At 37.5% G+C, this 27,519-nt stretch overlaps 1 protein-coding gene across 2 annotated transcripts; it reads right to left on the bottom strand.

The window, feature by feature from the left end:
• Positions 1 to 1,850: 1,850 nt before the first annotated feature.
• LOC149069080 (putative inorganic phosphate cotransporter) lies at positions 1,851 to 20,907 on the bottom strand. Of its 2 annotated transcripts, none has more exons than XM_089251295.1 (10): positions 20,685 to 20,907; positions 17,999 to 18,189; positions 17,478 to 17,711; positions 16,360 to 16,543; positions 13,832 to 13,965; positions 10,208 to 10,357; positions 9,277 to 9,409; positions 8,389 to 8,544; positions 7,050 to 7,135; positions 1,851 to 5,325 (listed from the first exon to the last, which is right to left on the bottom strand). In XM_089251295.1, the coding sequence occupies exons 1-10, from the start codon at positions 20,794 to 20,796 to the stop codon at positions 5,137 to 5,139; spliced, it is 1,569 nt and encodes a 522-aa protein (XP_089107421.1). In that variant the 5' UTR covers positions 20,797 to 20,907; the 3' UTR covers positions 1,851 to 5,136. The 2 variants fall into 2 exon arrangements, with proteins under 2 accessions (XP_089107421.1, XP_089107419.1); XM_089251293.1 differs by lacking the exon at positions 20,685 to 20,907 and adding an exon at positions 19,484 to 19,885.
• Positions 20,908 to 27,519: the final 6,612 nt, after the last annotated feature.

Genomic DNA, 27,519 nt, shown 5'->3' with positions numbered 1-27,519 from the left:
CTTATATGGGGTAAAAAAAATTTGGGAGAGAACACTGTAATGGGACAGTCGTTAGAACGAGTCTACTGTATATATGGACTGAGAAAAAAATTATATAAAAAAGTTATTTCTGACCATACCAAGTGAAAAAGTGGTGATTGAGAAACATATTTGAAACTTCATTTAAGACTGTTCAATGTGCATGTCATTTACATGCTCGAAACGTATTGTTTCAATGTTTCAATAGCAGTGCAAAGGGTCTCGTGAGGAATTGCAGTAGCATGGTGTGTTGTTTAATTTAAATTAAGGCACAACAAATGCTGTAAGTTTTATGCTTACAAATTGTGTTTCTTGTTCTTTGCCCATGGTCGAAAATTAAGTATTTTTTTATTCATTTTCTTTTCCCCCATGGTTCGCATAACACACATCCACCAGAACAGGCGCTACATAGGTCTAAGTAAAGACTATTTTAACTACAGTAAGAACCTGTGTGAAACAGACCATCAAAAGATCAAAATAATATTGCCTTTAAGACAGGTTTTCATTCTATAAGGGTAGCTCAAATGAAAACGGGTCAGTTGTTAATGAAAACGGGACAGTTATAATTTGCTTTAGACTGACATGGGTGGTTTCACAGAACCTAGCACTGGGATCAGAGGTCTATTGTACTATCTCCTGTAATTTGGTTTATTTCTGTATGAGTGTGGCGAAACTTCGTGTAGATGTTAAGGAAGGCAACTCCTACTGCAGAATGGACTTGTCCTTAGATAGTTGCATGGAATCTCAAGTGATATGTGCTTTCAGCCAGCTGACAGAATTATCTGACAAGCAATCATACAAGCAAAGTATATTTTGTGAACTCTCAAAGGCAGTGTTCCAAGAACATGCACTGTCATTGACTTATATGCAGAACTGACTCAAGTGTTTCCACGAGCAAGGGACAGAAATCTGTGAATGCTACATGACCTGCTCAAAGTCACTTCGTCTTTGCGGAAGCTGTGATGAAAGAAGTTGACCAGATAATCCAAACAGATGACGCACAACAACTGGAAGGTGGGAGTGTTTCATGCCATCACAGAGAAACTTCTCACTACAGGAAAGTGAGTGCACACAGTCGAAATGCTTGCACCAGTCCTGTGCGTGAGCAATGACAGTGCCTGTTGAAATTGTAATAACTGTTTTGTTTTCATTTGATTCACCCTTATTCATCAAGGCACCAACCATCTCTCAACAGTACTATCTTTTGATTCAAGATAGGTTTCCATCTGAAATTGATTATCTGTCTTAGGTTTCATGTTTCTCAACTTCCAGCAAAGAAGCCATTGCTGGAATGTATAAACAGCATCCAAAAAAAAATTTCAACAAAACAGTGTTGTTTTACATGACGCAAGTAACTTTCATTTGAAACAATATTCGTTTCATTCTGGGTGTGGCTCAAAATGGTTTTGCTTCCCCCAGTGCAGCCTCAAATATGAATCGCTAGAGGAATTCCAGTAATCAAGTTCTGTTATGAGTTCTAGAGAATTTTACAGAGATGCAGGGGTGGATCTAGAGCTCGCTCTGTTGGGAGCGGTCAATTTTTTTTTTCTGCACTGTGGATAGCATGACCATACGTCTTGCATTGTCCGGGACAGTCACGGTTTTCCTCTGTTCCAACTTTTTTGAAACAAATTCCCCCTTTTTAATCGAAGTTTTCTTGAATTTCTTATTTAATTAAAAGCATTGATACAAGTAATTTTCAATGGATTTATTAAATGCAATATTATCATATTTTGCATTTCACTTGGGGGATCACCCCCTCCCCACCACAGAACCTCGCCGGCAGAGATGTTTGTTATATAGGAAATGATTTATATCTAGAAAACAATAAATTCAAATGATGCTGGACAACATTTATTAACACAACATGCAAACTGACAGGACTTCATGCACTATAGGAGACATGGATCGCTCAGGAATGTATAACTTTTCATTTCCACATCACGAGAGTAGAAGTGTATATAACATTCAAAAAATTTTTGAATTTATAACCATTTCAAGGGTGAGAACATAAGTAAAGCTCAAAAATATATACAGTGGAATTTCCCATAACAGACACTCCCTATTCATAAATAAAATTTTCGGCCATTAGGGCTCTCTGCTATCAAGAGATTCCACTGTACGTACCAAAACGGGGAGATTCTAATTACAGTATACATATTATACTGGTTCATCACTTTCACAAGCATTTCAGAGTATACAAAAACTGCATTACATTTGCTTTAAAAAAATTAACAAATTTCAATGGGGGAATATTTAATGTTCAAAATATATTCTTACTTATGTTCTTAAATCACTAGTTTAGTCACTTAAAAGATTCCAAAATTTATGTACAGGGTATTTGTAATTAAGCTGACACCAATCTGAGTCACTGTAGCTCAATCTAACAACCATAATTATTAATTAATAATGACAACATATGAAGAGAGCTTCCACAAGAAAAAAATAATTATATGTCCAAACATCACTGATAAGAGAAAATGTGGCACCATTTCAGTCTATATAGCCTACAATTTTCTAAAAACATGGGTAAGAATTCAAAAATGAAATTCATGCCTATGTAGGTAGCACCATCATCAGTAATTCAGGCTCTTATAGACATAGGTGACATAGGTAAAGGTCCTCCTCCTAACCACACCATGGTCTGCCACTGTCTCAATAAAAAGATTTTAGCAGGTGGTCGAACAAGACCTGGGTCATGTGCTAGGAAATCTGCATGTATGTGTTGTGAATCTAACTTGAAATTTGTTTCTGTGGCTTGTTATGGTGTTGCCATCAATTTTTCAAACTATGAGTGAAGTGTAATGATTGAATAATTGTACCATTGTAAGCATGTTGCTCTCTGTGGCAAGACTTTTTAACAGGGAGATCAGCTTGAATTCATGCCCTCAAAGTTGGGAACTACAGAAAGCCAACAAAGGGAAAGGCTCGAAAGAATTCTGTGGAGAAGCTCAACTCCACATGCGCCTTATGTTACCATGGTGTGTTACTTGTAAAAATGTTCTATGTTCACTAGTGCAACACAGTAGCCACTTTTAGTGAGTTTAGAAGAAACTGGTGTGTCCACACACAGAACATATAATTAGAGATATTGCGACTACAATCGTCAATAGCACACAGGGGACCATTCATTGCTAATATAGATGATAGCACTATATATGCACTCAGACTGTTCGGTACACACACTGACACTTCCTACACCACTCACTTGGTAGTAAATTGCCCATGGAGATAAACCAGAGTTGTTCTATGTTTGAAAGAAAGAAAGAGGCCATTGCTGGTACTAGCAGCAGTCTGGGATGTTTTGTAAGGATGTAAATTGTAGTCCATGGGAACAGCAGTTGCATTAAAGATGATCTATGGCCTCACAAGGTGAATGTTGATGAATAAAAATAAAGCATGAGGCTTCACTGTAATTTTGTCTTTGTTACTCATTTATCTGGTCTTTGTAACTTTGCAAAGCACACATTTCCGCACACTGCAAAGCACCACATTTTCCGCATCTGTGAGTTTTGGATCTAATTTTTTTTTCTTCCTTTCTTTTGCAGGATCTTATTTCTCATGTCATCATTAGTCCCTCCTACCATGTTTGATGTCATTTAAATCATTATAGATCAAGCTACAGATAACTCTGAGTAGTGTCTGATTAATTACAAACACCCTATAGGTAGATCATTTGTGCACAAACTTCGGCCTGCATGTCAAACTGGCCTATTTAAAAATTTCATCCAGTCTTTTAAAAGAATATTTTAATGTATGGAAATATGATGTAGAACAGGCTAATCTTTAACCCATTGCTCACAAGCACCATAGTGCTCCCTGAAGTACCCAGGGTGCTTGATGCTCATGTCCAATTTCATGCTCGCAAACACTTGAGATCAACATTCCAATTAAACACCTTGGAGGAATTACATTTAAGAAGTGAAATCATTGCCATTTAATGCATTCATTTGTTAAACTTGCCGTAAGGGTGCTCTTCTTCTGATGATGGGTACAGGCAATGCTCATGACTGGAAAAAAGGTTGAAGACCTTTGATGTAGAACATGAAGTTACAGCAGTCTCGAAAATCAAGAGCCCTGAAAGTTCGAGTTTTCAGATAATCCAAGGCACTGAAATTTTTGAATTTCTTTCATGGGACCCCCCCCCCCCACACACACACACACACAAGAACAACTTTTTTTTCAAGAATACTATGCACAACATATGTATTGTACAGTAGTTTCAGTTTGAAAGGACGAAAATTAGTCTGCCCTCATTGTCGCCTCATTCATTGTGTAACTATTACTGCTGGACACTATACTTTATCTCATTTTTACAACTAACATTTATAGCATTTTTCATTGTTTTTTGATAACCTGAGATGGTCTCGGTCCCATCCACCTCAGATTATAAAGACACAATTCACATTTGTTAAATACGTCACAGTTAATTGATATGTCAATTAAAACTGATAAAGACCTACCTATACACCTATCAAACAATGTTGAAATAGATTTTGTAAGAGTTTTCCCCATCCATATTTGATCCCCAAAGAAATGATTTAGCTTTTGCACTGCCTGGCATTTCTGGATATAAAAATGACCAGAAAGCCATGAAATTTGTGCACCCATGATGCAGATAATCAATTATCATCAAATAAATTATGATAATTGATGAAATTTCTATTACAGTGAAATTCCTATATAATGATGCTCACGGGACCAGAAAGTAATATCGTTATATATGATTTTCTCACTGTATAATTAAAAACGATAAGAGATAACTAAACTTTTCTAAGGAAAATCATAAACCTTGTTTTACATGAATGAATGTGATACTGCTGACATGGAAGCAGTTTCGTATAAATAATCTTATATCTGACCCATAATGATTGTATAAATGATGAAATAGCAACAAATCTCCTTATGCATCACAGTAATTTCTCTCTTGATAAAATATTGCACATGTGACATGCCGATTAGAATGGCACAGTTATCAAGATTTAGCAATGACCCGTTATCGAATCCCTCAGAGAAACAGAACAGTTTTTTCCCCTTTCTGAGCATAAAAACAGAACCCATGATACATTATTGAATAAATAATTAAAAAATAAAAGCTCTGAAACCTTCTTTCGGTTTTCATTTGTCCACATCACTCTCATGATCTTTCCAACCGTGACTGTGCGGTGAATATTCATTGTACTTGGGTTCAGAAGAAGCATCCCATGGTTGCAGACGAGCCGATCCGAAGAAGATGAAAAATATTCCTGTTACTATATAAATGACTATGGCTATGTAAAACACTATCCGCCAGCGCTCAAGAGTTTGCTATTGTGGGGGAAAATTGAAAAATAACTCGTGAGTAATTAATAATAATTTTGTATGAGATAGTCCTTTGATACAGGCCTACATGTATATACAGTCAAATCTTATTGAAACAAAATTGAAAAAACATCAAAAAATATTTCACACTCACTAAATCTGTTATCACTGTCAACTGATACAACCGCAATTTATGTCCAACAAGAAAAATGTCTTATTGATGTCAAGCAAGGTGTAAACTACTCATAACATTTACCATATCCATATTTTTATGGGCATCTTTTTATCAGCCACCTCGTAGGGCATTTTGCCTGTTGTGGCGTTGTATTTGTATTTGTTATATTTGTATTTGTATTTAGAGCAGTGTTTCGCAATTAATATATACTCGAGGATTCTTTGGTCACACGTCACAAGAACCAAAAACCTACAGGACAATGTCATGGACAATTATATTTTTATTCTGTTCTGAAACCATCCTGATGAACCCTGAAAGTCTTCAGACCACATTTTAAGAACTGTTAGTTCAGAAAACTATACCGAAAGGGAGAAAAAACAATTTTAAAATATTCTACAGACAAGAGATTTCTATACTTTTCTCAAACTATATTTACCTTTCAGTCCCCTTTCCAACCTCTTTCTGTGAAAATTACATTTTCAATGCATATAATCCACACCTGATGTTGCTTTGTCTACTGGTTTCCTCTCCAGAGGGCTTTGAGAAGTACAGTGGACTCTTGACTACGAGTATGCATCCAGCTCACCTGGTTTTGCCTGCTTTTAGTGTCTATTAAGCATTTTTAGGGCCTTTTTGCATACCTATTTTTACCATTTTTGTGCCTGCACTTCCAAGCTCTATTTGTAATACAGTAGACTCTCGACTATACTGTCTAGTTAAAAATTAATGCATAATAATTCTCTGTGATTCCAAGCTGTATAAAAAACAGGTTTTGAAGTGTGACTATGCAAAAATTGACTATTAAAATCTCCTGCACTTTGCTAGCCACACCTCAAAACTGAACCAGTTTTTGCACTGTGGAGTAAGTGGAGGAACATTACATCCAGGAAGAGGGCTAAAAGGGAGAAGCCCTCACAGGGCTGTCATTTCAACTTTTTCCGGGGGGGGGGGGGTGTGTACTCAATGTACGCATATATATATACCATTTTTAGTATTTTAGTATATTTTCAAAAGGCGGGGGGGGGGTCAAATGACGGGCCTGAGCCCTCAGTCATCTACATCAAGGACTTTTAAAAAACTAAAAACTGTGAATTTTGATTCTTTCACCTTAGGCCCAACTTTTGACATTTGCGTTATCATTTACCAATGACGAGTGAAATAAGTATTTAAATAATTTTTGTAACAATTAAACTTGTGTTACATGTTATTGTTTTCTTTATTTTAAAAGCATGCATACGGTATATGTTCATACTGTACATAATTTTGTTTACTGAAATCGAAATAGACAAAGTACAGGTAGTTAATCCTAAAGTGTGTCCAAGATTTTTATTCTTGGGCCGTTAATTCTGTAATAAGTTTTTAAAACCTAAAGTACATAACAAACATTTAGTAAGTACTGTCCACACACAGAGTCTACTGTACTTTAATTAGAACCAACCCACCCCTCAAGTTTTGAAATCACTGCTATGCTGTGATTACATCTTTAAAACTCTCACTTTTTGAGAATACCAATCAAAAAATAACGCAAGCACAAGAAGGGGGGAAATGAGCTTACATGTTCTTCAGTTAAAGCACCAACAGCCAGAGGAGCCAAGAAGCCAGTGAGGTTTGCAAAACAATTTGTCATCCCCATCAGAGTTCCTTAGAAAGAAATTATAACAATTGAGATAATCTATGATCAAACATTAAAAAAAGAAAATTTATTGTGTATCAACTGTTCTAGAATAAGTGTACAAAGCATTTGTTTTGCACTTTTAAAATTAAATACAGCTTTAATTGGAAAACCATTGCATTATAAATGCTAGTAAATATACTATATCATAGTGCAGAAGTAAGAATAACTAAGTTTGACTAAGAATAAGTTACAGGAGTTTGTTAAGCTTCATGTATAAGCTAGCATTGCCAAATTAAATGACATTTTAGTTCTACAATTTAGCATTTTGATCGCTAGATATATTTAAATGTTATGCACAATAAGAGTATCTCTGTGATTATCTAGATAATTTAATAACAGAAATCAACATTGCATAATATGATGTAATAAACTTTTTTAAACACTTATCTGTTGTAAAAAGAGTACAGCAGATGGTTTATATCAAAGCACATATATAAGCAGTTGAAGAAATTTTGGAAGGTCAAGAATCATCTTGAATCAGAGAATGTCAAATCATTCCATAGTTTTCCCTTCAGTGTTTATGCTATGCTTTATTCAAATTGCATATTTTATAAGAAAAAAACCATATATATTTTGTCCAAAATAATTTTGTAGAGAATAGAAAATTATTTTAGAATAATATTAAATATTTATTCTTTGTATAACATAGTCACTTCAAACATTACATGCAATTAAAGAGTGCATTTCCAATGGGAATTTTTATATTGAAAAGCAATATTTGAGGTTTTTGATGTGATAGTTTCAACCACGGTTTAAACTGTCAAAAACCTGTCAACCCTGATTTAAATCAATCTGCACTTCATCTTTGAAAAGAATCATTTGTTAGTACGAGAGGGATGGGATGGTCAAAGGACGAATCATTTGAGGTTACATTATTTTTTATGGGGAAGTTTGATTCGATACAGGAATGTTTCAGATTATGAGTAAACATTTTTTTTGGGGGGGGGGGGCATCTGAACTGATTATGATCATAAACTGAAGTTATTCTGTGTTTTCAAAGAACATCAATATGCCCTCTCAACCCTGCCTTAATGTTGTGATGTCGACTGATTTTTGCACCATTATATGAAACCTGTATGTTTGAGGGAAATCAATTTATATATTTTCTGATGACATCTATTTTACAAAAACACAAGTTTTTAAATGTGAATGGAGAATGCATGACTATTGTAGAGTCTACAGGGTTTAATAAATCTATGGATAGTTATAAATATATTACCGGCAAAAGCTGGAGACATGTCAACATGAGTGACCATAAAACCAGCGTAAGACGCTCCATTCAAACCCATTGCAAGGGTCAGGAATGCAACAGCAGAAACCTTATTGCACCCGGCCAGATTCACTCCGAGAAAACACAGAGCAGGTCCAAAAAAGCCTGAAATGATATCCAAGACATACTCATAAGTTTGAATCATACATCAGTTCTGTAATTATCAAATTGCAAAAAAAAAATTGGTTTTTTTTTCATTGATGGTAACAAAATATATGTACAGTGAAACATCGCTATAGCAATACACCATATAATGATAAATCCCTCTACAACAATACTTTTTCAAATCTTATTTGGAATTGCCTTTAGTCTAAAATGGTATTTTTTAATAATTTAGTCGAAATCGTTTTGACTTTGATTTCAACTTTGTTATTTGTTTTTGTTCTTCTAAATGCATTTTATTGCATCAGTATTTTGCACCACAGGTTACCAGAAGCGCTAAGGAAGTAATCGGTATTGCACAAAAGTGCAACATGGTAAACAACTTTGCGGGCAATGCATCTACTGAATTTTATTAATCAACTAATAAATTACAATTTTTTGCAGCAAACACAAAAGTGCATTTTCTAGTGGTGCCAACCATGCCAATTTAGAAAAAATTACAACATAAATTTAATGAAATGTAATGATAATGGATAATGTTGCCTCTTGATATAACAATAATCCCTCTACAATGATATGTTTTCTTGGTTTGGAGAATATTTTTATATCAAGGTTTCATGGCATATATATTTATTTAAATATTTTTTCACATCAGTGTGAGGGAAGACCTTTGTCTAATTTTCAAACAAATAAATATCATGGCTGGTCACATAGTTGTGGACGTAAATAACTCACCAATGCTGTTGCAAGTCTTCCTGATGGTATTCACTGTGAAAATCTGCTTTCGTCTTACAATGTCAGCTGCCCAGCTGATGCCCCAACTTGAAATGGCTTGTAACAGGTAAGGTAAAGCAGATATATACCCATTCTACAGATCAAGCAAAAATTGAAACGGATAACAAATGGATAATGAATTTGGATAATAAAAATTAATTTTTAAATGTTCGTGTCTTCAATATTAATGTATGAAGATGGCTTATTCAATAAATAAAAAATTAGTAAATATGTCTTACAGAACTTCAGCAGCGATTACATACCATAAGATATGCTAAATAATAAGGGATGCCTGGACTATAGATATCAAAAATTAATGGTTCATAGTGAGAGAAACACCTACGATTGGTTTAATTGCTTTAAGAAAGAAACTTCTCAAGTTTATCCACAGGTTAATAAAGTTCAATATGAGCACCATTAGTGGATCTGCAGATGTCTGAATGGTATTGACAAGCGTTTAGCAGGATTTGAAATGTTATTTAATCAACATCAGCAAAGATATGCTGTTGATAAGAGTGTGGAAGACTCAATACTCCACCCAACTCATACAGTTTTTAAAGTGTGTCAGTTATTTGAATATAGTAAGAAAAATAACACACTGAATCTTACGTTGTGGTATGCATGTGCTGACTGGCAGTCAGTGGACAACTGCTGTAAGAAGCAGTTGAGGACAGTACACATGGAATACCTTGGTAGAAAACATGGATAAAAAATTTGGAGCGACCCCCCTCCCATCGATGGCACAGCACTTTCATAACTAAGCATGCATGGTTTTCTCAGGATAAGCCATTAATTTTGGACGACTTCAGCTTAGACACCTTGTATTTCATATTACAATACTTTTATAATAGGCATTTTTGTCAAAAACATATTTGTATACATATTAACTCACCGATTTAATGTTAAAATGCAGAATCGTACTAAAATATGTTGGCATCTCTGTCAGCAATGTGTAAAAACCCCAATTCTGACCAAAATGAGTGATGATTAAGGCCCATAAAGGAAGGGAGCTCAAAACTTTAAACCATGGAATTTTTGGGCTCTGCAAAACAAAAAAGATCATTTGAAATGTGAATAGATGAGTTCTGTGAATAAACATCAAGTTATGCATAATTAAATAGAACTCAATTTGATTATCTATATGCAGAAACCACAAACACACGTTGCAAGCATTTGAGAAAAGAAGAAACCATCTAACTACATTAATGGAGAAATGAAATTCAGTGCTGTTACAAGTTCAATTCACTCTTGAATTGAAAATTCACATCATGAAAAACTAACTTATGTTGAAGCCAACTTTTCCAGTGAAATAATGAAAATCTTTTTCATGTATTCCACAACCCCACTATATTAATACTTGTATGAAAATAGTATTTTAAGCAGAATAAATGAACAGTAAAAGTCAAGTTTTCATGAGGGCACGGTAAATTTTCTTCATAGGATGAATGTTATAAATGTTATATATTTGACAGTTTTCAATAGAACGACGAATGTACTAGTTCTCGTCAGTATGGGTCTGCTCTCCTGAAATTCTTGGGATGATAGGGGCATATATTTTTGTTCAATGAAACAGTTGAAATTTGTCTTAGGGGCAGCATTGTCTTCTTAATGATTTGTAAATGAAAATTGGTAATGGGCTAAACAAAAAAAAGGTCTCTGACTTTCATCATTCATGTCATCTTACATTTTCACATTTATTAGCGAGCAACAGGGTTTAAGCTACGGTCACATTTTTTGCAAAATGCGAAAGAAAATCGTAGAATGCGAAAAAAGTAGTAGCCACTTTCGCAAAAATGAGTACAGGAGGTAAGCAACGAGTAGACATCCAACCATTAATTATATTACATTAAGGGTTATTCAAGTATTGCGTCAGCATCGGGGGGGGAGGGGGTTTTGGATTTGCTGACTTTTGATGACGGGGGGGGGGGGTTTGAAGGTTGCTTACATCATTAACCACCCCTTTTTGAAGATATGAAATATTCTAAGCTGCTGACTAAATATTGCTGACAAGGGGTGGAGGGGGTCAGTGTTTTGCTGACAAGGGGGGAGGGGTCAAAAATGGCTAAAAATCTGCTGACGTAATACTTGAATGGCCCCTTAGCATCGTAGCATTTTGCTAAAGCTTTTCGCCCCATTTTCGCTTTTTTGCGAAAGGAATTTTTTATACAGCTTAAACCCTGGCGAGCAATAAACAATATTGATAAGTGAGTTAATATGTTATCAGCTCGCTCTGATGAGAAAGATTTGAGCATTTTATACACACTTATCTACATTCCCAAATCCAACACTTTTTCATTACAGCTATAGTCATCTCTTCAATTTGTAAGCTCAATTTCAGATTTTACATCATTAGAGTTGAACTTCGGACCAAATTTCAGAGGTGTGAGATGTTTCAAACCAACTTCTCAAAATTGTGTTATAGCATAACTGGGTAAAGTGAGATCTTGTAACATGAGGAATACCTGTACAGAAATACAGATTTACACAAGCTTCTCTGAAAAATGTATGTCTCAACTTCAAGCATATACACACAGGATTTTTGCAGGGTATGGTAACAATTATTGAGTGATAATCACAAGCAAGAATTATTAAGTCAATCGGAATACCATATGTAATGAATGCTAGTTTTTTGAGTAGTAACTGTCTGTATAAGCTTGGGGAAGCTATTGAAAATAAAAACTTTAGTGATTTTAGAAATGAAGAACAAAACTGGTATGGCAACTGCCATTTTTGAAAATTGGACACAGTTTCATATCCAGAATCCAACGTTATCGCCAGTTTTTAGGGAAAAAAATTTATTGTGACTAATGACATTTTTTGGATGGACCAAGGTGTTAATGAAAGCATTTAAAGATAGCATTCATTTGTACAGATTCTGGAATGTAAAATTTTTTTACGGAAAAGATTGCAGTAACAAGGCAAATTGAAAAATTCTCCATATAAGAGTATCACTGTAGGAAGGAAAAACACATGTGTTCGTGAAATTTGGTTCCAATTAACCAAGGGTTTTCAAACTGTGCGCTGCCAACCTTCTTCAGAGCACCGCAGAGTCGCAGCACTGACAAAGGGTTTTTGAAGAGACTGTTAAACTGCTCTGGGGAGCTGCAGATAAGCATAGATTAAGGAAAGATACACCGCAGGTTGAAAAAGTTTGAGAACCCCTGAAATTAAGTAATAATATCTATATGTATTTGTATGAAAAACTGTACCCTGACATAGGTGGATTCGATTTACATGGTCGCAAATTGTTCCAACCTACCACAAAACTTGGGGGGGGGGGTGTATCTTCACCATCTGCTTATTGACAGTGAATTGCAAATCTCTTGTGATAACAAGTTTTTTGTAATAAGGCACACCTTATACACTTGTACAGTGTTCTGTTAATGGACTGACAAACTCAGAGGGATGTTAGTAGACATCAAGAGGAATAAAAATTGCAATGGAACATGGTGTCACAAAACACATTGAGAGGGTGAAAAATCGCAAAAAACGCATGCAAGTTTTGTCAGGTGCAAACAATGCCTCATCGGATATTGCTGGTGGTACATTCGCTGTGCTAAGCCCCCATTGCCATCTGCTCGACTGTAAATCAGATGCATATCAGCGTATTCCTCGTTCCTGTCGAGCCATCACGATACTCATTGAAACAGGCAACTAACTGCTACACGTGCTTACTACTGCAATGTCACTAATTTATGTGATCCGCAGCTTGTGATCCTACCCCAGTGATGATGCTTACACCAGATATGGTGAGCGAACGCATTCAGCAATCAACTGACATCCACCTTTCGTCTCCTCTGGACTTAGAGTCTGCCTGCGTTTTACATGACTTTCACCCTCTCAAAGTGGTTTGCAACACTATGTTCCATTGCAATTTTTGTTCCTCTTGACGCCTAATAACAACCCTGAGATTGTCTGTCCATTAACAGAATGCCCTATATAATGTCACCCCTCCTCCTTTCCTCAAGGACCACTAAAATTACAATGCAGGTCAAGGTTTTCTCCACAAAAACTGACCCAAATGACTCCAATTTTGGAACAAATTTTGGACAAAGAAACTTGACTTATACACGAGCATGTCACTCTTTGTAGCAGACTTTCACTGCATTACTTACATAAGAAATAGATTATACAGTATCAATCCTATGAGATATTTAACATTCTAATCTTGTACTGAAAGGTGCTGTGAACTTCAAGGGAATACCTGTTTTAGTATAACATTCCAGAATAGTTCAATCAACATATGAAAAATACATATAAAATGTCATACTACTCACATAAATTTCCTATTTAAAACAAATGCTCAATGTAAAAGTTTCAAATTAAATTATTCAACTGCCAGTGGGTGTTCCAAAGCCCTGCCATGTCCTAATTTTTTCGTTTTTTTATTGCAAAACCATTCTTTTCTTTTTTTTTTGGCTAATCATCTCTTTTTAAACAAAAAAAAATTATGACTAACCTTCAAGCAATTTCAAACTCTGAAATTAAAGAAGACATTTATGTCTTGAAATCGCACCTCTTTCCCCTTATCTTCACACTGAGTACCACTTTTTATAAGATTAAGTTCTTCAGATGTGATTCGAGGATGGTTCTCAGGAAAATCATACACAAGAAAAGTCCAGAACAAAAACCACAGACAGCCCAAGAATCCTAAAAATATAAGATTGCAATAAACTTTGTGTTTTATATGTATATAAATATTAAAGGAAAGGTTATAATACTGTCACAGTCTGCTACAAAAGACTGCTTAATTCTGGACACGACGAGAAATTTTTTTATTACGAAGTACATATGACTGGATACCAAGCAAAGATAATTAGAAAGAAAAGTCACATTCCTCTGTGAGGAATCAAACCACCAACCTCACACTTTCCGGGCACGTGTTCTACTAACAGAGGACTGTATTAAACTACAGAGGACAGTTTCTTTCCTAAGAACACTGTTTCTTTGGGCTGAACAGGACTGTGCAATAGACAGCCTCCTGACTCAGCAGCAGCTCATAACAAAATTAGCCACAGATGGCGACAAAATTTGTAGTCTTATTTCCATCCTTTGTTTTATATAAATTTTATTATATGCAGGGTTCCCAGAAAAATCTGCTCTATTATTTCCCTGACCAAAGCCCCGGAACAAATATTATTTAAAAAATTAGATCTTCCAAATGTTCCCCCTTCACAGAATTTCTCCCTTCTTACTCCCTGCATACTTTTAAATATTTGCACATTTCACTGACTTTCGCCAAATATTTTCATTTTCCCCATTTTTCATTTCTCTGACTTCCCCGATTGCTGAAATCTTGATATGACTTTAGCAAACCTAAAAAAACCATAGAAATCATACATAGCGAACTTTACTGATGTCTTCAACTTAAAATTTCATATTAGGAAATATTTTTTTTGGATTTTATGCCGATGCAAACCTTTGGAAAGTTAGCTGAGGAGTCCAACACGTGTCCTCTCGCATACCAGGCAAGTGCACTAAAATTTTAGTTCCTTTTATAATTTCTCTTTTCTTACCTTTAATAGTATGATGTTTGTATTTTTTTTTTTTTTTCTACAACTGGGACAATTTAAAATGCTTTCGATTAAAACCCGACTATCGGAGTGGTGACCTTAAACACTGACCTTTTTCTTAGCTGCAAAAACCGTCCAAGTACCAAATAGTTTTGGCTTGAGCATCAAAACAATGATAGCACTCAGGCCTGTAGCCAGAAATTTCGTTTGGGGGAGGAAGACTGAAGTGATAGAACAATATATAGATTTGGCCATCTTTTTCCCCTTTTTTTAGTTCATTTTCTCCCATTTCGGGGGACCAGACCCTCAAGTCCCCCCACACCCCCTACGCCCTTGATAGCACTGCCTTTACATAACCAGGGATCTGTCCAGCCAAAATTTGGGTTCGTATTTTATACCCTTCACAAAATTCTGGACCTGAAAAACTGACCCTTCACAAAATAAAAATTAATGAAACCATAAATTTGGAATTTAATTTTTTTTTTGCGATAGATTAACTAGATTACTTCACTTCCCCCAAAATTAATGATCCTTTTCACAAAAATACAGAAAATTTTCACAAAAACAGGACCCTACAAAAAAGTCTGAACAGACTCCTGGTAACTGGAATTGGTTCTTTTAGTTGCCTTTTTAACTTATTTGCTCTACAAAAAAGGCTGCAATTAAAACATTAAAGATTGAAAAAAGAACCAAAAATGGGTTGAAAATTTATCAGCAACAAGCAAAAGAGCTAAATCGTGATGCATGATTTTAGTTTAACTTCAATCATTTTCAACCGTCTCATGAAGCTGCACCCATCCCTCAGAATTTCAGTTTACATTCTTGCTCAAATAACTGATAAAGACTGTTCATCTATTTACCAGTTACTGCACCCTTAAAAGACATCTTTTAGAGTCATTATCTGATTGAACTCTGAGAGTTTAAAGATATTCTCATTGTATCTTCGACTCAAGCTATAGGTCTCTACTAAAGGAGGTTTTTTTTTGGGGGGGGGGGGAATAATGCAATAGACTTCTAGTCTCAGGGTAAGGATGGTAAGTCTCCAGCCTTGGGGATCAGAACAAACTGTTTTGATTTTTTTTTACATTATAAATTCACTTTAGAGGGGGAGGTGCCAAAGATCTCAGTTTAGGTGCCCAGTTTCAACTGTTCCCCTTCATATATTGTTTTAAGATATCAAACAAAATGGCACGATCAATGTTTGCCCCCCCCCCCAATTTTTTTTAATATATGCACCTACCTTTTTTTCTCCCTGTGCAGTATTACTATATTACTACATATGTCATTTGTATGCATGAAAGTTTGGTGTGAGCTGGGGTGTTTTTTTTCTATTATTTTTTTTTATTATCATATTTTTATTATTCTCTGTGTGTGTCGCAGCAGAGAGCATTAGTTATGACACTGATTTTCAAATTTAGGTAGCTTACTTATAAGAGAATTATTGGGGTGTGTGTGTGTGATATAAAAATCTATTCCAAGAAAAACTATATAGTCCTTAATACTGGAAAACTTGCCTCAAATAAATACTCACCAAAGACATAAAATACTGAAGGCCAGCCTCCAAGAAAAGTGGAATCTGACAAAATACCAGAAATAGGCATGGCAATCACAGTACCTATCTGAGCTCCGCTATACACTATTGTAGCAAGCAAACTACGTTCAAACTTTGGCACCCAACGACCAAGCATACTGTGCATTGCTGGAAATGTAACACCCTGGAAGAGAAATCCCAAGAACTGTTAAACTTAATATATAAAAATACATATTTAAAATAACACAATTTTTATTGAACTATCATAGTAGACACTAATTATCCGAATCAAAGATAATGTTATCTTTCGGATATTGTTGTCATTTTGGAAAGTATTTCACAGACCAATATCATAACATGGGAACAAATTCGTCATTTATAGTTGTCAGGACTTCAGTTTATATAATCTTTTTTTATTATGCCAAAAGTTCTCATGCATTCTGAAGCTCTAAGATTGAACCAGGTCTATTTTTTCCCCTTATAAGTTTATCAACCTGAAAGGCTATGTAGGAGGTCAGAATGTGTACACCCCTCCTTTGGTTTACAAATATTTTCGTAGTTGGTTCATAATGTCATAACCCCTGTCGTAGTATCTGCTATGGCCCATGTGCCTGTGCAGCTGCTTTTGCAATGGCCTTTCTACAGTAGATGCAAATATAAGGTATAAAAACCCTCCTTCAGTTCGGGGTATTTCATCCTTCAGTTTTGCAGGGGAAAGGAAAATGTGCAGTTAGAAAGGGATGTATGGTCATTAACCAACACTTGCTTCTGGGTTTCTTTTGGATATTGTTATCAGAAACTCTGAGTCCTTGCGTGATCACATTAAGTGGGGTGCATTTCCAAAGCATAATACGCTGGAAACTTTTAAGAAAATTTTAAAAACTATTGCGGGAATTTCACTGTAGGACATTTCTAGTCAGTTCAGGGCTCATTGCAGAACAATGCAAAACATTCTGCTTTGGGGAACGTGCACTACATTTAGACACAGTAATGAACACTCGGAGAGCACAGAAATTTGTTTGTAATGCATCATTTTACTAACATTTAAACGTTATAGCAAGTATGGTAATATGCAATGAAAAACAGATAAGTGAAGCTAGAGATGTGATTATATATACCTCTCCCAGTCCTTCAAGGACTCTCAGGGCCAAGAATAAATAAACATTAAATCTTGCTGCAACTGGAGTCAGCAAAGTGAAGATTGATGTGCATAAAACCCCTATACCAAACAACCACTTTCCTCCGAACACCTCAGCCATTCGCCCGCCGGGTATCTGAGTCAGAATGTAGCCATAGAAGAAAGATCCTAAAATAGTCGATTGAAGTTTCGTAGACCAAATGAACTCTCCATCCTCAAAAAAAAATAATAAATACAAAGTAAAAACTCAATGAAATGCACATTTAATAAAAATCACATATAAACTACAGTCGATCCCGCTCATAACATTCTCACTTAGAACATTTTTCCACTTAGACTTATATTTTGAGTGGTCTCAACTAATTCTCATTAAGATTTTCCATTTAAAGCATTTTCCCACTTACGTTTTTTTCATGACAGTATTTTGAAAATCATCATAAACAGGATCTGCTGTATATTATTAGAAGAATATGTATAACCCTTAGTAGGTCATAGTTTTACCTTGAGAGTTGAGTTACTGTTATCATGCACTTTACACTCGTCTGATGTAGATGTATTAGTCTGGATCGCTGACCAATCCACCATGGCCACCATTGCCACGCTGAGGTTTACTCTTAATGCATACACATTGCAAAATCCCAGGAATCCGAGAAGTGTCAAGACATGCCGAGCTTGTATCCATTCCAACCATTCTGGAAAAATTTGAAAGCAATGAAAGTAATATGAATAAACTCAAAAAAAAATATTGAGAGCAACGTATTCAATAGTCATTGAATCCTTTGAAATATGTAAGATGTTTGCTTTCCTCCTCCTGTTCTAGACATTGAAGCTTTTTTTATACTCCAAATAAAGAGAAATATATAGAAGCCTTGTATATCTCTGGAGATGTATAAAGGACTTGTGTACCACTATAAATGTATGAATGGGGGAGGGGCATAATAAAAAATGACTGGAATTGTTTTATGGTAAGCTGAGCATCACATCATTAGCACGCGGTTCTCCCACTAGGCAAGCGTAAAGCTACTCCTTATGAGCCACTGTGTCTCAAGCACAACTTGAAACACTTGTGCTTTGTATCTGTGAGTATTTTTTCATGGAAGCTGTCTAACAAGAAGTTGGCTAACAGTTCCTTATTTTCGGTCATAGCAGACTTGCATGAACGGTGCACGGCTGGGAAATTTTGCTTCCTGCTAGGGAAAAAAAGCTGCAGAAACTGTTTCGATGTTAGAAACAGCTTACAGGGATGCTGCTATAGATAGAACTCAAATCTACAAATGATTTTTCCCTTTTCAAAGGTGGACTGTAGGCTGGCGAACTAACCACACTCTGGACATCCTTCAATTCCAGTTTTTCCCGTTTAACTTCCCATTTTTTTTCAATGCAAGAGGGTAGTGCATAAAGAATTTCTTTAAGGTCAGATTGTGAACCAGGCTCTCTACTCGAAGGTGCTAAGAAGATTGCACAACAGTGTGGGGCAGAAAATACACGATTTATGAGAGACCGGCGACTGGTTTTTGCATTATAACAATGTTCCAGGTCCTTCACAGTGCATTAATTTTTAATAAACACGATATGTGGTCACTGTTTCACTCTTCGGTCACTCACATGCTTGCAAGCTCTCTAGGTCACTCACTGACCTAGTCCCTTTTCCTTTAGGTCACTCACTGACCTAGTCCCGTTTCCTTTAGGTTACTTACTGACCTGGTTCCTTTCTCTTTAGGCAGAAGCGGATATGTAGTTTTACCACCCATCTTCATTCTAATTTTCTTAACCACTCATTTTCCAAATTTTTCGCCTCTCCAAACAGCCCCCTGCAAATACGCCTGTGGCACCCCACGCTGGAGTTGTCAGCATCACCCTTGGGGGGGGGGCATGCCCATTTACATCTAAGGGTAACATATGGTGTCTTTTCTCGCAACTGAAATCATTGATACTGAAAGATGAGCAATTGCTTTAACAATGTTTGCAATAAAACATAAACCTTACGTGTCCATTTCTTTTTCTCCTTGGGGAAGAGTTCTTCTTTGTCCTGTGCAACAGTTGTTTGATGACCCGATGTGTCTTCCATGGCTCTGTCAGTAACAAGGGGAGTCTCATCGTTGCAGCTATCTGATAAATTCCTGTGCTGGAGAGTTGATATCGCTAAAGCAACAGTGCGAGCCACTTCCCGGGTGTCATAATCAGGGTGAATTTCCATAACAATGGGAACAATATCTTACACCGAAATGATAACCGATAACATCGAGCCTTCCCGATCCGATAACGAATCTAGCATATGTTCAGCGAGAAATTGAGAAGAAAAAAAAACCGTAAACACACACGCACACCACCGCACTGGCACATCCGTCAGCTTGCCCAGACATCAAAACACTATGAAAAACTTCAGCTGACGATCGCCATTGGTCAGTTCGGATGTGACGTCATCCCAGTTCGGGGAGGGGTTACGTTCCTCAGCAGGCTTTTTGCGCCGCGTGAATCGAATACGACCGTTTCGCGTCGACACAGAAACGTGAAATATCAGCATGATACGTGTTTGTTTTCCAGGCGTGGCGCATCATCTGTTCCGTCGTCTGCGTGTCCTCCATTCAAGCGTTTGATTTATGTTAAAGCCGGGTTTTCCTAGGAGCAGGTTTTTCTGCGCCGCTTGAATCGAATACGACCGTTTCGCGTCAGCAGAAACGTATTACTTTATCACGCTCCATGCACGTTTGTGATTTCCTTATTCCACTTATTTTTGTCACTTTGTAGAATAAAAAAGGGAGACAGAAAGAATTTTAAAGAAGAGAACATCGGTGGAACGCGCGGAGCACGACGCATTGGACTCCTCCAGACGCCTTCGGCCGATCACGCCCGACGTAAAGCGCTGGCGTGAGGTGCTCTGTAGAAGAACGGTCGTACCAAAAATTGTTAATATAGCTGTGGTCGTACCGCTTCTCCTATCTGTGTGTGGACGGCGTATCGCGCTGGACGATTCACGTTGCACGCGGCATAGAAAACCTGCTCCTGGGAAAACCCGGGGCTTTTGGGGAAAAATATTAAGGGGACATCTTGAACAGGTTTCCCCCCCCCCCCATTCCCTACTTTAAAATATTCGATTCTGGTTACAGATTTATCAGCTGGCTCAAAAAAAATATTAGATAGACATGAGGAATGAATAATTATGATAATCATAATCTCAGATTCGCACCTGCTGATTTCTTCTCTGAAGTTGAGCGTGATCTGTTGTTGCTGATTGTAGATTGTAGGCCTATCTGTTGTGGAGTGCAAAGTGAAGTGATTTCTTCTCCCTCATTCTCCATATATAATGTTATAAATTCACTGATTATATGAAGTAAAAATGCTGATAAAGAGTCACCGATGTCTGAAGCAGTTTAACGATGTTGATCTCCGTGCGAAGCAAAGCCGCTTGTAAGTTACTCTTAATGCAGCTTTGGTGCGAAGAGACTTGGGGAGAGGAAATCAAAACCTGTTCTTGACGTCACTTGAGAACATTTCGGGGCTAACGAGAAAGAGACTCTCTTTCAACTCTCTTAGTTCTCTCAAATGTTCTCGGTTAGCCCCGAGAACATTTTTACTAAGAGTAAGGGTCGCTATTGTAGTGGCTATAATTTTTACATCAGTTTAAAAACTACGGGCCTACGTAGCCTTCTGGAGTTCATTCAGGAGCCCGGTTGAGCTCAACAATTTTTATTTCTGGGAGGGGGGGTCAATGCGCCTTAGCGCACGGGCCCACAAAGGCATGGCCAGAAGGCCTCTAGCTTTACTGTCGAAAATAGCATCCCCCGGGTGTTTCCCCCACCCCCTGGCTGAATGAGTTTTCTGAAGCCCTGACTGGCTTCCCAACAAATTTGCATGCTTATTACTCGAGTAAGCATGAAAATTTGTTATGGGAAGCATTTTTGAATGAGATGCGATTGAAATTTTCCAGATCTTTCAAACTTCAATCGCATCTCATTTTTGTGAGCGCCCTCTCCCACGGCTCCTCTCCGGAGCCCTGTTCGGGTGGGCAGGACCGTCTTAAGAGCATCATGGGCTTTAGGGCCAATTGCTTTTCCTGAAGCCCAACCTGGGAAATTCTCGAAAATTTCAATTAGTTCTCATTTATGTGAGGTGCCCGGGTGAGCCATGCGTTAAGACAGCACTGCGGGTGGGCCCATTTTTTACAATGTGGCAGTTGTAATGCACACCAGGAAAATTTTAAAAACCACTTAAAGGGTTAATAAGTCAGCTCGCGAATGGGGGGAGGGGGGAGGGGAATGAATAAAAAAAGCATGCATAGTTATAGACTATGTATGAAAGGGTCTTCTAAAGCAGGACCGTAACTAGGATTTTTACCGCCTGGGGCAAACATGATTCAGTCACTCGATGCAAACATTATTTTGCCGCCTCAACAACTTTAAAATTCGATAATTTTGTAATGGAGTTCTTTGCTCCCCCCTAATATTGCCACCCCCTAAATTTTTCGCCTGGGGCAGTTGCCCTTCTTTCCCCCCCCCCTCTAGTTACGGCCCTGTCAGAAGGACGCGTAAACCACTGTCAATGGCGAAAGAGCTGAGCTTTAATAATATGAATAAAACAAAAATTGACTTTTCCGCTCGGGGCAAATATAATTATCTTCCCGTTGTGCTCGGTTTGAAAGAAAGAAAGGCTTTACCTTCCCAGACGGAAAAACGGTCTATGTTACTTTGAGGCGAAAAAAAAAATTGGTCTTTTTTAAGCGATAACTTTCATTTTGCATCCTCTGTTAAATTTGTAAAAAAAAACGACATAGACCGGTTAAAACCGACATATTGTTCGGCCGGACGCTTCAGTTGTTTTCAACCAAAGCACACACACACACAGGAAAACCTCTTGTTTAACCCATCCTCATAGTGTACCCAAGCGTTAAGACAGCACTGAGATTAAGACGCCACTGCTAACAATAGCGTACGCATAGAGAAGTAGGGGGTCAACTTCATTTTCCCTCTTTGCAAGGGTTGGGATCAGGAGTGGATCCAGAGAGGGACGGACGATGGGGGCGATCGTCCCCATCGCTGAATGATATATTTTTTTCTAAAATAATTTTTCTAATACTTTTTTATTTAAATTATTATAATATAATTTTACAAATCAGGTTTGAGATGGCGGGACACGTGAGATAATCCCGAGGGTCACTCTGTGGACAATGGGCTTTAGCATATATGACTTACAGTGGGGGTCGCAATGAATTTCTCTAACAGAAATTTTGAGATCTTAGCCTTCAAATAACATAGAAATTAACAGAAATTGATTGATAAAAAATGTATTTTTCTCCGATATTTTCATTTTTTTAGCACTTTTTGCATCAAAAAAAATAAAATGTTAATCGTCCGTGGGGGAGCACGAGCCACCCCATTCCCCCCTCCCCCCCCCAGCGTAAGTCTTTGATCCCAATATGCGTTAGGAGGTAGGGGGGCTGACGAAATTTTTCTGACAAGGGGGGGAAGGGGGTCAAAAATGGCTACAAATCTGCTGACGTAATACTTGAACCTTGAACGGCCCCTCAACCGACGGTTTAACTGAGACGCAATGGTGACATGACCGTTGTTTCAATTATAGAACTCACGATTACGGTTGTTTAAAATCGCATAACTTTATGTTGATTTCTGCAAGAACTGACTTGAGAAACGTGCTACGAAAAATATATGGAATGTTATTCAGTCAAAAAACCGATTTCACAGAAATGTAACATAGACCGTTGTTCAGCCGAACGATTCAATTGCTATTCTTTGTTGTGTAGCCAGCGGCATATTTACAGATCACTTGAGTGCTCCGCGACACAGTTCCAGTTCCCTCAAGTGACCCACGCCATATTTACAGATCGCTTGAGTGGCCCGCGGCACATTTCCAGATCACCTTAATTGGCCAGTGGCACATTTCCAACACGTTACCAAACCAATCATGGGCGGAGATAAGGGGGGGGGCGTGGGGAGCATTTCCCCCCCCCCCAGCGTCAAAGGTGAAGTTGACTGATCTAATGTGTATATGCATATATGAATTGACATCATCATCATCGTGCCCCCCCCCAGACCTCCAAGTCTATCTCCGCCTATGAAACCAATAGAGTGCCCCACAGTCTCAGAGCCGTAGTGATCCTTCTCAGGACCCCGGGGCAGACTTCAAAGGGTTATTGTTATGCAAAACAACTGTACATTTTTGTGGGGCGCCATTCGCACGGCTCGGGTCCCTATGGCAGTCCCCCATTGCCCCAGCCTAATTAGGGGCCTGCACAGGCTCCTAAAGGTTGGGTACTCTTGCTTTAAATCAGTTTCTCAAACTTTTTGTTCCATCGCCCCCACTTCAACTCAAGCTAATCCATGTAGGGAAATAGACGTAGAATAGCAGTCTCATTCTTACTCTTTGCTTGTATGACTGCGTTCTCTAACGGCCACCTTTTCCCCCACAGTAAAGCCTGGCTTCTCGATTTGCGCAAGTCTTCGTGGAAATGGGGGGTGTACCACCTTCTGATTCTTAATAAGAATCTGCTTCTTAACTACGGATTTGATCTTTAGTTAAGAAGCGAGAGGGAATTGTGCAGCCACATTCTTTTTTTAAGTATCGTTTTTAAGTATAAGAATCGTTTCCCCTCCGTAGTTAAGAATCGTGACCCCATTTCTTAGCTTGCTATAAAAATAGTAGACAATTTTTTTTCTTCCATTTGAGATGACGTAAATTCGTTCTTTTATAGTTTTTATGATTAATATTTTGAAAAAATGGAAAAGTATTTAACAGATGCATTTTTATTGCCGAATAAGGAATTCGTCCAACTTTTTAAGTTATCGAAAATATATTTGATAGTTATGTGGAAGAAAAAGTGTTGGGGAGTCTATATATATATACAGCACATGCGTGTTTTGGTACATAACGAAATTTCGTTATAACGAAGGGATTCCTCCGGTCTCTTGGTGTTCGTTATAACGGGATTCGACTGTACCTCACCTTTTTATATTACGGGAACTCGTAGAGTAGACAATTTTTCTTAGTTTAAAAATTGAGAGAAAATTGAATTTATCCCCAAAATATGCGAGAGAAAGCTCTCATCAGCCGAAAATTATAATTGTACATAAATATACATAACAAAATCATTATTAACCTGCATTTGCGTTCGTTTTCTTCGACACACTTCAATGTATGAAGAAAAAGCCAACATTACAAAAGCGATGTCAATTTTTTTCTAGAAGGAGAAATCTATTCCCTTTCACTTATACAAGATGAAAAAAAGAAAGGAAATCTCGAAGAAAATACATGTACTGAGTATAACAAATGGAGGGGGTGGACAGGTACTTATTTGTAAAAAAAAATCAGCAAATCAATTTTTTCAACCCACTATAACGATCAAAGGACGTAATATTGCGTCCAAACGCCATCGGAATGAATTCAAACACAGAGTTCACTGTTTTCTTTCCTCTCTCCTGATCATCCCTTTAAGCTTTGTTGCAACCTTAAATTTTTTTTTTTTCCTTTTAGTTTTTTGTATGCCCTGATAAGACGCCTTCATATTAAATATTAAGGGGTTCTATACCCTGATAGTGATTTTTTTTCCCTCACATATGATGTATCTTTCTTATAAGAGTGAAAGAACAGGTAGGGTGAGGGTGAAAAGACATTTTAACTTTGTACCTACATTCTTATCACCTTATATATACTTGTCTTACTCTTTTATTTGTGGGTTTTTTTTTTTCTTCCCTTTTTCTAACGTGCGGTTAGGTTAGGACAAGGTTACTGTATTTATTGCCGATTCGTCAAATAGAAAGCATCCGAATTTCTTGCCTAGTGGATAATTGAAAATTTTGACTTCACGAACATCTGATCACGTCAATTCTAGCAACTCGTCGTCCTTGCATTTGACGTGGACCCGCCTGTAACCTCACAGTCAGCCCCACCGGCTGGGCATGGGGGTAAAAATCTAATGCTTGTCTGGTCTGGCATTTGACGTTGCTTACGACTTGTTTGCTGTTTCTTGGGTGGCTATTCAAGAAGAGTCTGTAGGGTACTCGGATATTGTCGAAGTATTTGATCGCTGCATATTTGGATTACCAAAGACCTTGTTTAAGATTTTTCATTCTTCCGTTGTTTGACTTGGCATCTATCCCGTAGAAAGCTGAGAATTTTTTTAGGTTGAAGGCCATCAAGATTTAGAGCTTCTCGAAACTCGAACAGTAATAGCAAGAATAAGTTTGTCTTATTTTTTATCAGATCCGACTGAGTACGGATCTCGCCTAGACTCGAAGTGTCTTTAATACGCTTTATTTGCCTAGACTGCTCAATTACTAGATCATCGAGAGCCCGAAAAGGTGTGCTACCTTCGCTAGCATTGAATTCGTGCTGAAGCAACACTACACTAAATATATTTCTAGTGTGGTGTTGGCTGAAGGGGCTCCTCGGATCACGTGATATTTTACTCTTTCAGGGTGGTATTCACCGACATGGTTTAAACTATAGTCACAATTTCTGGATAGCAGCTCGACACAGATTGGTTAAATTCAGGTTTTTAACCAATCCGTGCGTTGATCTTCTATCCAAAAATTGTGACTATAGTTTAAGCCAGTGTTTGCCAACCTTTTTCAGACTTTGGCCCCCTTTGAAACATATTTTCTTCTTGTGCCCTTATTTTCCGTCAAAGGCCAATGGCCCCCATCCAACTTTTCTGTGGTTCCCAACTTCAAGGTGCGAATGCGAGACGATCTCCCCTTTAAAAAGTCTCGCCACAGAGAGCAACAGACCTACAAACAGTACAAATGTAATTCAATCGTAACACATCACTAACTTTCCTTTTAAAATATAGATGGCAGCACTGAAAAATCAAACACAACACTACATATGCACTCAAAGACTGTCAGGTACACACACACAGGTACACTTCCGGCACAACTCACTAGGTAGTAAATCTCCCATAAATGGTGATAAATCTGCGTTATGCTCGGTTTGAAAGAAACAAGAAAAGAAAAAGCCCCCCCCCCCCATCCAAGAGAGAGATCCTTTACTTATCAAGTAGAATTTAATCAAAATAATAAAGTGGGGGAGATGATCATCCCTCCCAAGAGCCCAATAATATGGGACAATCCGTGCCAGTTGTCCCGTAAACACGGGACTTGGGCTCTTACACTGGAGAGGGAAAGGTGCGTTGCATTGTATATTCATTAATGGGGGGGGGGCACTCTGTTCCAGGATAAATGTATTGGGGGGCACTCAAATAGCATAAAACCCATTACAGTCGACGCTCATTATAACGACCCCACGTTATAGTGACCGTTCCACTACGATGACCGGTAGGATAACTCCCAAATGCTTTAAAACAAGAAATACCCTATATGTAAACCTTTCAATATAACGTCAACCCAACATAACGTCCGTTTTCAATGGAACGACGGGAGTCGTTATAAGCTATAACTAGCGTCAACTGTGTACAGGAGGTTTTGCCCAGGTTAAGAACCACCTGGGCTAATACACCGTCGAATCCCATTTTTACGAATACCATTACAGCGAAAAAATATCGTTTTAACGAACACTTTTCTAATCCTCTAGATAAGTTTGCATAGGAACAATGCAAATGCATAGAATCCCTTTCTAACGAAATTTCGTTATAACGAAGTGATTTCTCCGGTGTCTTATAACTAGGGTGATCATACATCCTGTATTTCCCGGAGCAGTCCCGGTATTTTTTGTTTTTCTGGCCATCCCGACTTTTTGGCAAAACTGTTCCGGTTTTCCCCGTTTTTTATGCGAAGCCTACTTGAAGTTTTATTCTTTATTGAAGTCAAAGATCGAACTTATTTTTCAACTCATAAATTATATTATGATAATTACAACTATAAATAACAATATTAACCTCCCACATTTGTCTTGGTGAACGTTTTTTTTTCGTGGAATTCATTAATCCACTATAATTTGCAATAATGCTTCATTTCCCACTATTGTGATTTTTCCGTTATTTCACCAATATTTGGCAACTTTGTTCAGTTTTAGCGTAATTTTGGTGATTATTGGCGATGTCCTGTATTTTC

This window comes from Pholcus phalangioides, unplaced genomic scaffold (genome assembly GCF_987345545.1).
Source record: "Pholcus phalangioides strain wild (caught in Gottingen) unplaced genomic scaffold, Ppha-v1.0 ptg000024l_1, whole genome shotgun sequence".
NCBI lineage: Eukaryota > Metazoa > Arthropoda > Arachnida > Araneae > Pholcidae > Pholcus > Pholcus phalangioides.
This window is presented reverse-complemented; position numbering and strand designations above follow the sequence as displayed.